Consider the following 15,762-nt stretch of genomic DNA (forward strand, 5'->3'; position numbering starts at 1 on the left):
AATAAAGCTCTCAACGCCTAAACGAGGAACACGGGTCCCCCTGACAAAGAATGCAAGATAAGCTCTGTACTGTACTTCCGGTTTTGTTAGAAAACCGAAATAAGCCATTTCAGAGTTTAAAAAAAGTTTTTGTTTGTTATTTTACGTGTGTTGGTGTAACGTACTATCAACAAAAATAATAAAAAAATAATAATAAAGAATAAATAAAGAAAGCATAAAAAAGAGGGAGAAAGTATCTGTTAAACCGTTGAATTAACAGACACAAAAACTACCCGGTTAATATTTTTCAATATGTTATATTTCATGAATGAATGATGCCTTTACTTCAGGATTTTTCAGGTTTTTTTGGAACACAATAGTTTATAATTTAATAAAGACTGAGAGGTTGTGAAAATTCCTAATCAGTTAAATGTATGTTTTAATAAACAGTGTTTGATTGTTAGTTTTTTATGGAAGACCATGACCAGAAAAGGGATTTAAGCATTAACTAATAAAACAAACCAATGACAATTAAGATTTCATAGCCACACATTAAGTACAGGTCTTTTGAAAGGAGAAAAGGAAAAACAGTTTTATTTCGATATCATATTGTTGCTCACTTTAAAACAACCACATCACACTGAGAAACAAAAAAAAAAAATGGAAAAATAAATGTGAAGAAAGTATAAGCATAAGAGTTCCCTGTCTTTCCATGGTTGTTTTCTTCTGACCTGAAAGAAGAGGGGAAGCAGAAAGAGAGCAGTAGTGGGAGGATGTTGTTGGCTGCAGAGCCTCAGGACTCAAATCCCACACTGTGGGCAGGTCAGAGGTCAAAAAGTATTTATATACAAACAACTGCCCTGATGATACAAACTACAAGTGTCGTCAAATAAATTGCAATTTAAAAAAGAAAATTAATAAACTTGTTGTTGAATGAAAAGAGACACCAAGTGAATATCTCTGGTAAAAAAAAAAAAAAAAAACAACTCATAATGTTTGTGCAGCAACTATTTTGTTCAAATGTATTATTGACATACAGACATGTTCTAGAGAAAAGTGTTTGGTTTTAGGTTTTCTGTGCTTCATGCTACATGCAAGTTTATGAGTATTTAGCTACAGTCAGTAGAAACAGGATTGAGCTGGACATAAGATTAGAAAAATAGCTTTTACAACATGCACACACCAACATACAAATCATGAACAAACAATTAAAAAGATGGCATTAGAAAACTGTTAGCATACAAAAGGGAATCTGTGATCACTGGGAGATCCCAAATGAGTAAACAGTATCGGAAAAGAGTTTAAAAGACATTTTTGATTCCCTAACAGGGTGTTAGTTCAAACATTTGACGTGTGGAGGCAATGGTTGGGTACTCTATTTCTAAGAAATTAGAGGTAGCTTTGCACTTCAAAGACAACATTTTGAAGGACTCAAATATGAAAAGTGTGGCATGAAATAACCACACACATACACACATTTGTCCATGGATTTAATATATTTATAACAAACATTTTGGTGGTTAAAATGTGATTCTACACTCCAAACATTGGGCTTTTTAATATTTTTTCAGGCATGGATCAACTGGAACTGGCTCTAACAAATAAAACTTTATAATGAGTTGATAGTAGAAGTGACTGGTTATAGGTAAAAAATGTCAACCATGACAATATGAGTGAGCCTGAGAAAGCTATCACACAAAACATGTTGCTCACAGTCTCGTTTATGAACTTTTATATATAAATGAAGACGCACTTGAATTTCTTTTACTTAATTCCAGACTAGAACTAGAGCAGTATTGGCCAGAGCATCATCTGTCACTGCCCACTTTCTACCACATGATGGCAGTGTGTGTGGGTGCATTTAATCAAAGGGCTAAACGTTGAGAATGCTGCAAATTAGAAGATGATAGTGATGATAGAGTAAAGTGGAATGTGTACCACAAACATTAGTGCTTTAAAGGGTCATAAAAGATCCACAAAAGGTATGCTCAGCATAGGTGTGTTTTGTGTTTATTGTGGTAATTAATTATTACCTTCTTTAAGGGAACATTTAGCTCTGTCCACAAGCATAAAGGTAGAGGGATGACTGGTCTTACAGGGTATTTGGTCTTGTTGACCTTGGCCTTTCCACTCTCATTATAAACAAAAAGACATTGGGGCCAAAGTGGCGTCTATAGTCTGCTCTGTCTGTAGATCACTCCTCACGTCCTCATATGGGCTGACTCCTAATACTCAAACTGCCTCCCTCTGTTGTCTCTTAAATCCACCTGACCCTGTGAAGGTAGTGAAGCAGTACAGAAATCTTTGCTTTCATTTCTCCGGTCGACCCACTGGTCCACACATTGAACCACCCACAATAAAAAAAAAAGCACAACAATCACATTATCTTTTATGGGTTCTTCAGATTTTAACCATGTGACACCAACATCTTCACTCTTATCAAATCTTCCCACCAAACGTTCACCCCGCTCCCTATCAGTTACTGCCCCGGCCATTCCCCTTTGATGTTCCCTCGAATCGGTCCCCCTCCTCCTCTTCCTCCTCCTCTTCCTCCTCCTCTTCCTCCTGTGCTGCTTGGATCTGCCTGGCCGTCTCTCTCACACTGGAGAGCTTGTCTGGATGTTCAGTAGTGGCTGTTTCTTGATGATCTGAAGAGAGAAGGGCCAGTGTCAAAAAAGGGAACAACGGCGCTAGATTTTACTTTTAGTTAGTCATATTTATTGAAGTGTGTTAAGTTTAAGTGGTTATGAAAACATTAGTACTTACATGATGTTATTGAAAGTCACATATCATTTAATGCGTAATCAGACATATATTTAACAAGAATTTCATGCTTATTTTGTTCTTTCTGCTGCAAACTAAGAAACTATTTTTACACATGCTTTTATTAGATGTCAGTCACATGAAGAACACTCATTTTCTGCTCATTGTCTGTGATAATTCAGTTGGGATTCTGTTTGGGTATTTATTGTTTCAGCGTGGCTTTCAGCGAGGATTGATAGGGAGAACCTATCATCATGACAGACAGAGCAATAATTCTGACTACTACTGTTCTAATGTGAAATAATGGACATTAAAACCCTTAGTTTGCAGCATAAAACAAACAAAATAACACAATAAGGTAGGGAGATAGGGAGTATATGCAAAAAAGCTGCACTTCAACGTGAGATTTGTGCACTTTTTGTTGTTTTGTTTTTCCTTAAGATCAAACTTTCACTGATATATTGTTGCAGCTCAGAATTCCAGCTCAGTTAAAAGGATTTATGCGCTGCACAGAACAGGATCATAGCCTTGCTCTGTACAGACAGCATCTCTGACTGATACAGGTGTTGGTGCAGGTGTCTTGGTCAGCTGCAGTCAGCTCCCTGTGACAGGTGAGAGACGTAGAACTTCTACATGTATGACACAGAGGAGCTTTCATTACCCTGAAATCTGCACAGGTTCCTGCCTCTGAGAGCAGCTCTTTTCTACTGGGAAGGAATATGGTTTTTATAGTTTAGTACAGTTAAGTTACAGGTTAAAAGTAATAAATGTTCAAGCAACAACAAGAGGCACATATGTGTTTTCAGCCTTGTTAAAGCGCCATGTGTGTATTTTCATTTAATAAACTAAAAACAGTGTTTTCCTTGCTGCCACAGTGTGCAGTGTTGCTTGCTTCGGTCCCGGCCACTCGACAGAGAATCTCCCTCTCACCAGCAGTTTTGGTGGGAGATGTGTCCTCTCCCTCCTCTCCCTGCCACTGGTCCTCATCCTCCTCCCCTTCACAAGGGTCTTCCAAAGGAGGGTAGACACCTAGGTTCTGCATATGTGCTTCAGCCATCTTCTGCACAGCTACACACACAGGTGAACACACGCAGACACACACACACACACACACACACACAGGGAGATGGCCACACAAACACATGGACACAGACACAGGGATAGAGGGATATGTTGTTTTGGTTTTACCACGCTTCAACACTGTCAGTTTTTATCAAGCCTCAAGAGGGTTTTTGAATATATGCCAGACAGGCAGGAAGCCAATTAAACACATGCACTGACAGACAGGCAGGCAACTGCAAAATGGTATTCCACACTGATTTTTACAGTAGAGCCTACGCTGGTGTTTTCTCACCCTGTTGTCCCATCTCTCTGTTTGTATCCTCGTCTTTCCTTCACTGCCCGGCCTCCTCTGTGCTCTTGCCTGCTAAATTTTCCTCTCTGTACACTCTCCTCCCTTTTGTGATATTGCCTCAACTCCCTCCTCTCATATCTCCTGGGTCACCTTGGCCTCGCCACCTTTCGCTCTGTCATACCCTCGAATACACAGGCAGGTCACTCTCTGCTGAAGGTAGGTTATGTAATTAGAAATGATCCTCCCTCTCTTTCGCTCTCCGCATCTGGGCAGCTGAAGGACAGATTTCTGATCCAGGAAGCAGGTTTCGTGGATCATTATATCATCACTCATCATGCACCACACACCGAGAAATGCCTTTTAAATAAAACTCTGCTGACAAGCTCAGTGCATATTATTGCTCCTTTGAGAACGGCATGCAGCAAGCGAGAAGCCACGTGCATAAAGATACAAAACAAAGTGCATGTTTGTGTGATTTTCTGTCATATGTGTGTGTTCATCTGTGTGTGTGTGTGTGTGCCACAGCTGTATACACAACTGACTGTAATCCTGGATGATCCAGACTTTCCTAGACTCACACTCTGTGTCTCACAGCTGTCACGCTCTAATCTCTCTTTTTCCCTTTCTCTGTGTGTTACAAAGAAATATACATATCCTGCCGCTGAGTGTACAGTATGACCAGAAACAAACAGACACACACCTACACATGTCACATGCTCGGAGTAAAAAGAAATAAAGGCTGTTAATGCATATTTACCCATCTGTCGCATGCATTTTTCTTTTGTCGGCTATCATGACGCGTGGAGAGCAGAAAGGAAATTGATGGAAGCGAAGCACGGTAAAACAAAAAAGGACTTAAAGACAAGGATGAACCACAACGTACACAGCCACCACCTGTATTATCAGTAGTAGTTAAGACCGACCTTTGAGTGATGGAGGCTGATATACACTTGGATTGACACGTTTTGGTTTCAGCACGCCGTTCTCTCCAACAACCCACTGCAAAATAAAACAAATACATGTATAATGTTATGAGACATATTCAAACTCAATAAAAGTGCATTGACTAATTTAATATAAAACCTCACCCCAAACTGTTCATCCAGAATGTGTATTGGCATTTTCCCATCGACCCAACAGCTGAGCCATAACATTTTTCATCAGATCATTAGATGTGAACTAACATTAGTCTAATTTTAACCTGACGAGCTGTGGTCCTACTGCTGGTGCAAGTGTTGTTTTAAATCTTTTGTTTACTTAGGTATAGCAAGTATAGCATCCCTGCATGGTTGAAAAGAAAGGTTCAATTACAGGTCTGAGGGAGTTGCATCCCACTTACAGTAACAATCAAATACTGTCATCAAGTTCCAAACTACAATCCTGAAAATGCTAAATTCATTTCATAATGTTTGAATCTTTTCACTGCACCTTTAAATTAAATGTTCTTGAGTTTGAATAATGGTTGATGACACAACATGAGTTTGTGAGGATGGACACACTGGAGGAGTTGAAATGATGATCACTAGGCTATATCGCACCTTTAGAAATAGTATAGTATGTTTTTTAGTTCATGGGCCAGATGGAAAAAATGACAATGACAGATGAGAATGTGCAGACACTTACAAGTATTATAGAAGTGTTTTGACTTCACCTTTACCTGATGGGTCGACTGGTCATCTTCAGGAGATGATTGGTCAGCTACTCTAAACAGCGTGGCAGGTGTGGGCCTCCTGCGCCGGATCTATAAACGTACACACACGGAAATAAACAGGGCAGCCATAAATGAATTAATAATGAAACCAGCCAACACTGTGTCATTAATAATGCTCAGCACAATGCTGCGTTAGTCAAATTGGAAATGTTGACAGTACAGACTGGTGAAGGGCATGCTGGGTCCTCACTGGCTTCATAAGTATTTGCTGACGGGTCAGCAGCCAGCAGTAACAAAGTTACAGTGCTCGATACTGGTGAGGTCAGAGTGAATGCCACCGTCAGTAGCGAAGAGAACGAACCATTATGTAATCTCCTGATTTCATAGATACATTAAACAGTACAACTAATGTAGTGCGGTGAACAACAGAAACTAAATAGATGTTTGCAGCTCAATTTTCAAATTATCCATCATTTCTGTGAATGACTTCCACCTCTAGAATGCAGCATGCACAGTAATGCACAAACAGAGGGACCATGGAAAAGGTTGTTTTAAATTAAATGAGCCCCAGCAATCAGCCCAGACACTCCCGGCCACTTCCTCTCCAGCCCCACACACTGTTCTCTGGAGATTGAAGCCAGGTTACTGACTATCTGAGAGCCAGACTGGGGCTAAATGGATTGCAGCTCTGCATTCCTTCCTAACCACAGTCACTGTAACTACTGTCCTAAGGCTGGTTGTGCCATGCATCCCCACCTGGAGATTTCTTTTACAGTAACAATTGGTGGAGTCCACTGCAACCAACACTGAGTCATGTTTAATAGCCTCTGGAGTGAAGTGCAAACAGGACAACTTTGTTAAAAACAGGAAGAGAGCGTTTGATTTTCAAAAGATAGTTTTAGGGTGGAGTGTTGATTAAAAAGGTGTATTTGGCAGATCAGACAAACAAGGTATTGAAAGTGTCCTCCACGGAGCGAGCTAACCTTTACCACGTAGAACTGTAGAAAGAACGTAAAGCAGCCCGGCTCTATTTTGTATGAAAGCGCTCCATAAGGAGAGCTGTGTTTGTGTCTGGTTAAACAAAATGTGCGTCATCACGGTGAGGCGCATGTTTCCAAAGCAGAGGCTTGCAGGACCACGTGGCGGAAAGCTGCTGCTGTCAAACATGACAACACAGAGTAATCAAGCATGAATTTCTTATTTATGACGCCAGACACACATTTTAATCTGGTCATGTGATTTCCAGCTTTCCTGTCTCCTCTGGATATCTTACACTATCTTTCTCTCTCCTTCACCTCTCGTTTCCATCTCGCTTGTTCTTTCGCTTCCTCTATCCTGTTTACGTCTACGTCCATCCTTCATTCTTTGACAGTGACATTACCCTCATGCACTTCTCTTTCCCTCTCCTATCCATAAGCATAGTTGCTGTGTGTCACAGCTAATATCATCTTATTATCCTTTTGTTTGTCCTTTCCTTTCCTCACTTGCTCTCACATGTCTCTATTTATTGGCAAGGAACATCCACAGGATTCTGTCTGACTACCATCCATCTCTGTTGTCTCTCTCCTCTGGCGAGGTGTGGAGGCCTGGGGCTTCATGCTGATGTGAACCCTGCTGCCTCTGCCTTCCTGACACCTGCTACCAGCCTTGCAGGGCAGCCTGAGGTGGCTCACACAGAGACCCACGAGAGAGAGAGCAGACACCAGATGTTGCCATGACTGAAACTATGCCTGAGTCCTGTGACATTAAAACCATTAAACTGGGAAACCACTGCTCCTCTATATTCTAGTCATGCTGATGTTTGTTCTCTTTCATAGAACTGATAAACAGCAAATGTTCCTATAATCCAACTCCACATTAGCTTGTGTTTATTTTCCTTTTTTATGTCTTGATAAACTGAATATGTTTGATCTTTATAAAATAATCCAGCAGTCCAAAGCTCTCTGACAAGAAGGATTTAATGATCCATTTACCTGAACATGTGCTCACATGCAGTGTATGTGTGCGTATCAAGTTTAATTAGAGAAACATGGTCATTTCACTATGATATTCACAATTCTACATGACTTAAACACACAGTAATTTTCCAGCTTTAAAACCGCCCCATTCTGCCCAAGTTACATAATGTCATATGTGACTTACTCATTTATGCCAACACTGGGGCTCCACGCGCAAGATTACACACGCTACGCTTTATCCCTCCACCTCCTCCCTCTGCCATTTCTCTAAACCTTCTGCCAGCAATCTCCCGAACGCTCTCCTCTCCTAGCAGCCATTGTTTTTGTACAGGGATCAGTTGAGCTGCCGTGGACTTGCGCTGAAGGGCTCTAGCAGGAGGTGGTGCTGAGGTGGCCTTTCAGCAGCTCCACAGGTATATGTCTGCAGGCTTCTCTGAAAGGCAGCTGTACCTCACTACGTGTCACACAGAGATTTGGACTTGATAATAACGTTGGCAGATCGTAGCACAGAAAGGAGATGCACCGGTGTATTTAAAGCTGATGACTAGAACAATGTGCTGACTCTGCATTATGTGATGAAGAAAGGTGGGAGAGAGAGAAAACTCTGGACTCATTGAAAGATAATACAGCAAACAGTTCAAACTAAACATATTAAAATACAACTTAAGCATGTATTTGTGTTTTATTATATTGTACTGCTTTGAATTCCTGACTTTCTTAAAGGCATTTACTGTGTTTTGACACATGAAAAAGCTGATTTTTTCTAACTTTATCAAGTTTAATTGCAGACAAACAGGTAGAGCAGCCAGGAATGTCTCAAATATAGGACTGCAGTACCTCTCTGCTGTCGGAGGTACATGAGTCATAGTAAATGTTGACTTTGCACACGTGTGTATGTGTAAAAGTATGTGTGTTAGCTCAGATCAGTCTTGCATAGCAGCCTGGGTGCAGATACACTGATATGGGTCTGCTCCCCCGAGGTTGTCCTTTAGCTGGTGCTCTCATGGTCATTCCTATAAAAAGCAGCAGCAGTAGGACAGAATAAACTAGATCATAGAGGCCTCCTGGGGCCTAACAGAGAAAGGTTCGAAAACTCAGGCTCGCACCAGAGCTAACATTCAAGCATCAAGATTTGGAGTAAGCTCTGCAGATCCAACATCAACACATAGCACATCACACAGATCTCAAATCTCTTTTACTGTTAGTTACTGTCCCTTGGTATGAGGCCTTTCTATCAATCAGTGTGTGTGTGTGTGTGTGTGTGCGTGTTTGTGTGTGTGTGTGTGTGTGTGTGTGTGTGTGTGTGTGTGTGTGTGTGTTTGTGTGTGTGTGTGTGTGTGTGTGAGCTCTCTCATAAAGGCGGGAGCGTCACGTAGGTCCATATGAAGCTTGCTCTCTCTCTGATGACCCATCTGTAACCCAACTCCGGATGGATAGATATGGATTTCAAGATTGATTTGCAGTCATAGCATCTGCTCATTGGTACGTTGGTGCATTCCACTCCAATCATCCAGAAATAAGCACTTACGTGTGTGTGTGACATGCAGGACACCAATGTGAACACACACTTTAGAAACTGGGGGCTAAAGAGTAAAGACGGCAGTGACTTTGGCCAATTAATGAAAATTTAACAGAAACCAAAAACTACTAGTTTTGTGCTCTGCTGCAGCTTTGAACTGGCTATAACTCTGACCTCAACCAGTCAGAACTGGATAAAGAGCAACTCCATTCAGTTAAAAAGCAATTCAATTAAACAGAGTCATGATGCTGTCGTTTTAGTCGGAGCCGTGCCCCCCAGTGAACGTTTTAAAATGTGGCAGGGCCCCATGTGGAGCTCTAAGTGCAACCCAGCAATAACTTCAATAACAAAACAAGGTGAAAAATGACCCCTCTCAGTATGAATTTTTTTCTGTTTATTATCGCACTTCCCAGGTTGCATATCTTTTATAAGTTCAGTTATAAATAGTGTCGTTATTTTGCTTTGATCTTTTGGCTTTCCACCAACAAAATTCAGATGCACACAGACACACCGCTGTGCACACTGTCAGCACTGCTAATTGACATCATCAGCTCTGCCTGGCACAATCACACTGGTCTTTTAGGAAGTTGATTTTCTTATTTTTTGTGGCAGACAAAACATTTCCATAAGATACGAATGACACATAAACAACCATGGGCCAAATATCCGATCTATATGAGCTCTCTCTGATACATTCAGGTTGTATTCAGTCGACACTCACAAACAGTGCTGCCAGAGCACCTACAACAAGGCTACACCATTTGTCAAGTTTCCATCTGCTTCAAAGAAGGTCAAGGGCATGGCTACGCAAACTGCAACCCACATGTCAGCTCACTGAGGTCTGTCAGACATGCATTATGTGTTCATTGCTATCCACATAAAGTGTATTGTTCCTTTTCCTATAGGTCTGTCAGGGTGCTGCATGGTGATTCTCAAGATACACTTTGGGGCTGACCTCTGTCCCTACTACTATCTAATTGAATAAACAGATGGGTGGAGAAAGCATCTGGAGGGGTTCTCCAATGACCCCAAAATGGTAAATGTAATTACGTTGCACCCACTGGCACAATGATATCATACACCCTGCTCTTTCGCTGCTTCTATTCTGTCTCACAATACCACTTATATAATTAGCCGTCTGTAGCGTTTTGGCCCAGCAATTGTTGAAAGAATCATTTATTATCACATCACAACTGAGATATTGTGCCAATGGCTGTGACAGGAGTGACAGGAAGCCACCTACCAGGTCACCACACACACTGGAGCAACCCACAGGGTGTAGAAACAACAGGGGAGATGCCAATCAAAGTTATCACAGAGACGATGGCACAACTAATAAACACTGAGATAATTCTCTTTTAATACTTAATGTGCGTCGTGTCACGTTGTGCAGCTGACAAAGAATCCAGAGGTCAACATGCAGATGCAAAACAAAGGGCAGAGCAGCTATAGTTACTCATCTGCCAAATCGCATGTATCCTACTAATGATAGTTGCTGTGCAGCTGACAGCTCACTGCTTGGATGCAAAAGGTAAAGTCTATATTACAACAAAGATCTCGGTTGAAATGATGATTCCTAAGAAAACATTTCAAATTTAAATATGGTTGTATAAATCCAAGGCAGATAAACCATTATGATATTTGTGCATAACCTGGTTTTGCCTTTCAGCCATCCCCTCCGAAACATATTGAAGATGCTCTGGTGTGCCCTTGTGCAAGCTCATTTACTTGCAAGCAGATAAACATTAAAAAAAAAAAAGTTTTAACCACTGTGACGAAAATAAGAGATTACATCAGGCACAGCAGCAATAACATAATTCCATGTCTTCTCTCTGTTGATGAAACAGGGATCAAGACCAATCCTATTTGTTTTGGAGTCACGCCTCATTGCTTGTCTCAATATGCCTACATGAGTATGACCATCCCGTGGCTCTTTGGGACCAAGTATGGGATTTTCGCTCCAGCTCTTGACACTGAGAGTGAAATCAGGGACGAGGAAGGAAATTCAGAAGTGCTGTTTAGTGTCCAGTTGCAATGAATACACGACAATATGTTCAGCTCCAGATCCTGCCCAGCCCTCATCCCCTACTGCCATTTCTCTCCCCTCTGTGCCAGTGTCGCCCTTCTAATCCTCTGCCTCTCCTGCCACGACAGATATGGTTGCTGATCTTGTTGCTATGGGCAGGGTTAAAAAAAGATTAAGTGTTTCAGATGCACCGTGATTCCTCTGCACCACCACAGGAAGAATAAACATGCGGATGTGCAGCTGGAGATGAATGAACAGACATCAGGCAGACGTAGCTCATCGTGCCCAGTCCACAACGTGACTTTGTTTGATTAACAATGACCCCTGAAGCGAAATGGGAGTGAATGAATGGGACAATGACTCCAACTGACAATATAGGATTTGTTGACTATAATGCTAAGAGGCTAAATTCATGGAGGTTCATGATTTATACTATGTCCCTGACGACACTACATGATGGTAAAATATGATTTTCAATATACAACATTAATTATTAGCTTGAAAAAAAGGCTTTCTTGGATGAAAGCATAGTGAAATGAAACTTTGTGATAAACTGCTGCAGACAAACATGGGCCATGAACATGTTGTTCCAGAGTCATTAACTAATCATAAAGCTGGATCTGTCAAACACAGAGACAAACAAACACATACGCAATGCACAGAACACAGAGACCCATTGATTGTGTCCAAACTGCAATTACAATCTGGTGGTTTGCGAAACAGTTTTTCCTCATTAGTTTGTGCCACTACAAACACCGCTTTGGAAAAATAACTTTAAAACATAAACATAATAAAAAACCTTTTCATAGAGGCAACAGATGACATCACTGAACAAACTGAGTTGGACACTAGAGTAACCTAGTGTCAAAATGCACGGGAACATCAGTGCGCCCTCCTGCACGTTCCCAGCATGCTTTGTGTTGTCCAGCATGATAGGTGCTCTTTTTGTTGACAGTTCCCTCAAACTACTAATGTTTACTCACAAGCAGACACTGCATCAAAGGTCGCTGTTTGACGTTTTACCTAGAGACTTGAATGGGGAGGACTTCGAGGGGGGTTGGTGGGGGGAGGAACCTAAACTATGTGGCTTTCGTGTCAATTCAAAAGCTCCACACGGGCTGACCAGATCAGAGAAGAAACACAGAGAGATGCCCGCTTGTCAAATCCACAGGAAGACTTGCCGGGAATCAGGGATGCAGCATCTGCACCATGACCCTAATCTCTGTCCATTATGCACATTACCCTACATTACTTGCAAAGCACGCAGGATTGATGTGTGTGGAGTGGAGGTAAAACTGAGAACCACGGTCACGTGCTGTTTCAGTGCTGTTCCACACAATGATAATACTGCTTCTGACTTTTTACTCTGACGATTATTAAGAATGATAAGCTTAAAAAGTTGCTCATTTGCAAGATGATACTCGGGTGCAAACAGAGTTACAGTCGCAAAGACACCAAGGACGGTTTTAGAAAACAGGTCAGGAAATATTATGGCAAAGTTTGCTTTGTCTAAATGGTCTTTACTATAAATATTCACAACAGCAGCAGTATCAGCACCTGTGAGGCATGTACAAATAGAAGTTATTTTCTCCTGAAATATCTCGCTGAGTGGGAGGTTCATAAGCGTCTCTCACATTGACACCAAACCCATCAAAGACAATTCACACATACATATCTTGAAATATGCATCAGAACTGTAAACAACAACAGACAGAGCTGTCCATTAGAGTTGACCTTTGTGAAACGGTATGTGTGTGTGTGTGTGTGTGTGTGTGTGTGTGTGTGTGTGTGTGTGTGTGTGTGTGTGTGTGTGTGTGTGTGTGTGTTGGGGGATGGGGGGAAGCATAGTTGTACATCCCGTCTCCATAGTAACAAGGCCGTAACAAGCCGGTCGATAGTGGTTTTGGGGTTTAAATGCCATCAGAAACAACAGTAAGGACTTACTGGTTGTGTAACTGTGTCTTAAGAATGGCATACTTATTGCAACTCATCAAAGTTGGATTTGTGGGCAACAGTAATTGCTGTGGGAGGGGAAGGGAATGAAATGAGTGTCGTTAGCTGCAGCCCTTGCCCACCCACATGTCCCTAGAGATGGCAATCAGCCCTGGGTAGATGATATCAGCTTTTAAACACATATAAACACATCCTCTCGTCAGTGACTCTTTGGTGACCCCTCACCCTCCACCCCGAGAATAAGCGCAATTGTCGCTTTATTGCAAAAAACAACATTCATCCACCTGCACATAAAATTCCCCCAAATAAATAACCAACGTGAAGCGCTTGAAACATCTAAACATCCGAGTTGTTTGAATGAGCTGCAGTCGTGAACAGTAGCAGCAAGCTGTAACAGAAGCTTTAGTTCACACATGTTAAGGTAAAGGCCACGGCTGGCCTGCTGGAGTGGAGCCAGTCAACAAGCCTAAATATAGCAGATCACCGAGTAACCATAAGGTGATTGAGCAATAAGGTCCTCCCCAAAGGAAGGAAGTGAGAGTTGTTTTTTTCATAATGAACAAGCAGCTCACATATGTTAGATTGATATCCTGTGGCTTCTTGGAAGAACAGGGATCAGTGCACGAGAAGTGCAAGTGTGTATTGGTGAATGTGAGTGAAAGCATTAAGTAAATTTATTATTGGTATTAAGTATAGATTTTAATTTTAGTGAGTCATTTAGTCTGTGACTCAGTATCTGTGTTTCAAAAGAGAAGCTTTTAATTTATTATTTAATTAAATGTATTTAATTAAAAGCTCATAGAATAACTCAACTAATCAATATGTCATTCAGGAAGATTTGCTTTGGAAAAATAGCAATTCCCAACCTTAATTTGCAACCATTAAAGAAGCATATCAAGATTCAGAACTAGCTATTACTTATAGTCCATTAAAAGCTCCAAGATGTGAAACAGGGACAGTCACAGAGGGAGCTGACCCCAGACAGGTGAACCTAGAGATCAGGTTGTTTATCTCTTCCTCTCTCTGCTTTCCTTCAATTAGCACATTTCTCTCTTACTTTTCTGCTCCATCTCTCCTAAAGCTCTCAGGAGGGATGAGCGTTTGGCCTCAATCTTTGTCGGCACCAAATGGTTCCTACTTTGGCCCAGTTTCCCCTGTGCTATAATAAGAGCCACCAGAATTAGATCCCAAATTTCAGTTGTCGTGTCGAAAATAAGCATTTTACTGAATGATGCAGACCAGGCTGAGTCAGTCGTTCTGTGGCAAACCAGGAAGCAGGGATCATGCTATCAAAAGCTCAGATGACAGAGACCACTCACATTCAGAGACTGACAAGCAGCCAAAGACAAAAAGTAATTATTAACAGTTGCAAACAAAATGTCAAGGGCTTGCTACTGTTGTTCACTTCGTTTGAAACACGAGATAATGACGCGCACGTCAATGTCAAATTCTTACACAGGTCAAGATAAGATGAGACAGCAAGAAGCTAATCTCATGAGGAAACAAAGAGAGGGAAATGTCATCATAATTTCTCAAGTGCATGGCAGCCGGAGCCAGCGAGTCGAGCCCTGCACAAGAAACGTGTCAAAAATGAAACAAAGCAGAAAGAAAAGTGATGTTTTAAAGCAGGATAATGATACAATGACACATTTCAAAAGCAGTCAAGTTCCTTTCCATGAATCTTGGTCATAGTCAGAGAAGAAAGCAGTCAATAACAAATTCTTGTTTAAAATGTTTATCAAACATATATAAAGATACAAGTTAAAGCTAGAAGTTAAAGCTCCACAGACACAATATTGATTTCTTCATATGGGCCAAACAACAATCTGCCGTCTGCTCACCATCTCCACTTGCCGAGGGTCCAGGTTGGTGGGCGCAGAGGCCGGCACAGCAAAGTGGATCTTCTTTCTCTCCTTGGGCTCCCCCTCGACCTCGGTCGACACGGAGGGCTCCATGGTTCTGGATCGTAGTGGTCTGACTCCCAGCGGAAAGGAGGTGTCACTGCCGTAGATTACTTTAACCTCCCTGGAGGAACCTCCCACTGCTGGGTAGTCCCACTCCTCAGCGCTCGTCTTCTCTCCTGCTTCACTCCTTCACAACCTGACTCCTTGTTCTTCTCTTAATAAAACATCAAACTGAACTAACTCTCTGTTTTTCACCTGCTCTCTCTCCCTTTAGCAGATGCCTCAGTTCTCCTCTACTTCTGCTGTTCTCCCTGTCTCACTCTTCTCTCCTCTGCTTCACAACCTGTGCAGCAGAAGTGAATGAGGCACGTCCTTAGATCTGGCTGTGAGGGAGAGAAGTGGGTGGGGAGGCCGTAGAGGGGAGGGTCCGAGGGCCAAAATAAGGTGGAGATGATAAGAGAGAGGGGGAGGAGCCAGAGCGAATAGGGGAGGAGAGGAAAGAGGATGTTGCAGAGGATGGAGAGCCAGCATGTGTGTTTCCCCTCTCTCTCTCTGAGCTTAGGTTGATTTGTAATCAGAAAAAAATAATAATCTCATCACATCAGCTGAGCCTCTTTTGGCCTCTATTTGTGAATGAGAGATTTATGTTGAGAGA

The 15,762-nt window shown here is 41.8% G+C and overlaps 1 protein-coding gene across 2 annotated transcripts; it reads right to left on the bottom strand.

Moving 5' to 3' along the window:
• Positions 1-453: 453 nt before the first annotated feature.
• Positions 454-15,519, bottom strand: ppp1r1b (protein phosphatase 1, regulatory (inhibitor) subunit 1B). Of its 2 annotated transcripts, none has more exons than XM_026354448.1 (5): positions 15,045-15,519; positions 5,748-5,837; positions 5,020-5,095; positions 3,673-3,810; positions 454-2,627 (listed from the first exon to the last, which is right to left on the bottom strand). In XM_026354448.1, exons 1-5 carry the CDS (start codon positions 15,156-15,158, stop codon positions 2,455-2,457), a joined length of 591 nt encoding a protein of 196 aa, XP_026210233.1. In that variant the 5' UTR covers positions 15,159-15,519; the 3' UTR covers positions 454-2,454. The 2 variants fall into 2 exon arrangements, with proteins under 2 accessions (XP_026210233.1, XP_026210242.1); XM_026354457.1 differs by having other exon boundaries at positions 5,754-5,837; positions 15,045-15,518.
• Between the last annotated feature and the right edge of the window lie 243 nt (positions 15,520-15,762).

Source organism: Anabas testudineus, chromosome 8, assembly GCF_900324465.2.
Source record: "Anabas testudineus chromosome 8, fAnaTes1.2, whole genome shotgun sequence".
Taxonomy (NCBI): domain Eukaryota; kingdom Metazoa; phylum Chordata; class Actinopteri; order Anabantiformes; family Anabantidae; genus Anabas; species Anabas testudineus.

Coding starts and splice junctions, on each gene's coding strand:
- ppp1r1b (XM_026354448.1), bottom strand. CDS start 15,158: ATGGAGCCCTCCGTGTCGACCGAGGTCGAGGGGGAGCCCAAGGAGAGA. Junction 5,838..15,044: donor ACCCTCGGCAAGTGGAGATG/GTGAGCAGACGG, acceptor GTACGTTTATAG/ATCCGGCGCAGGAGGCCCAC. Junction 2,628..3,672: donor ATCTCCCACCAAAACTGCTG/GTGAGAGGGAGA, acceptor TTCTCTCTTCAG/ATCATCAAGAAACAGCCACT.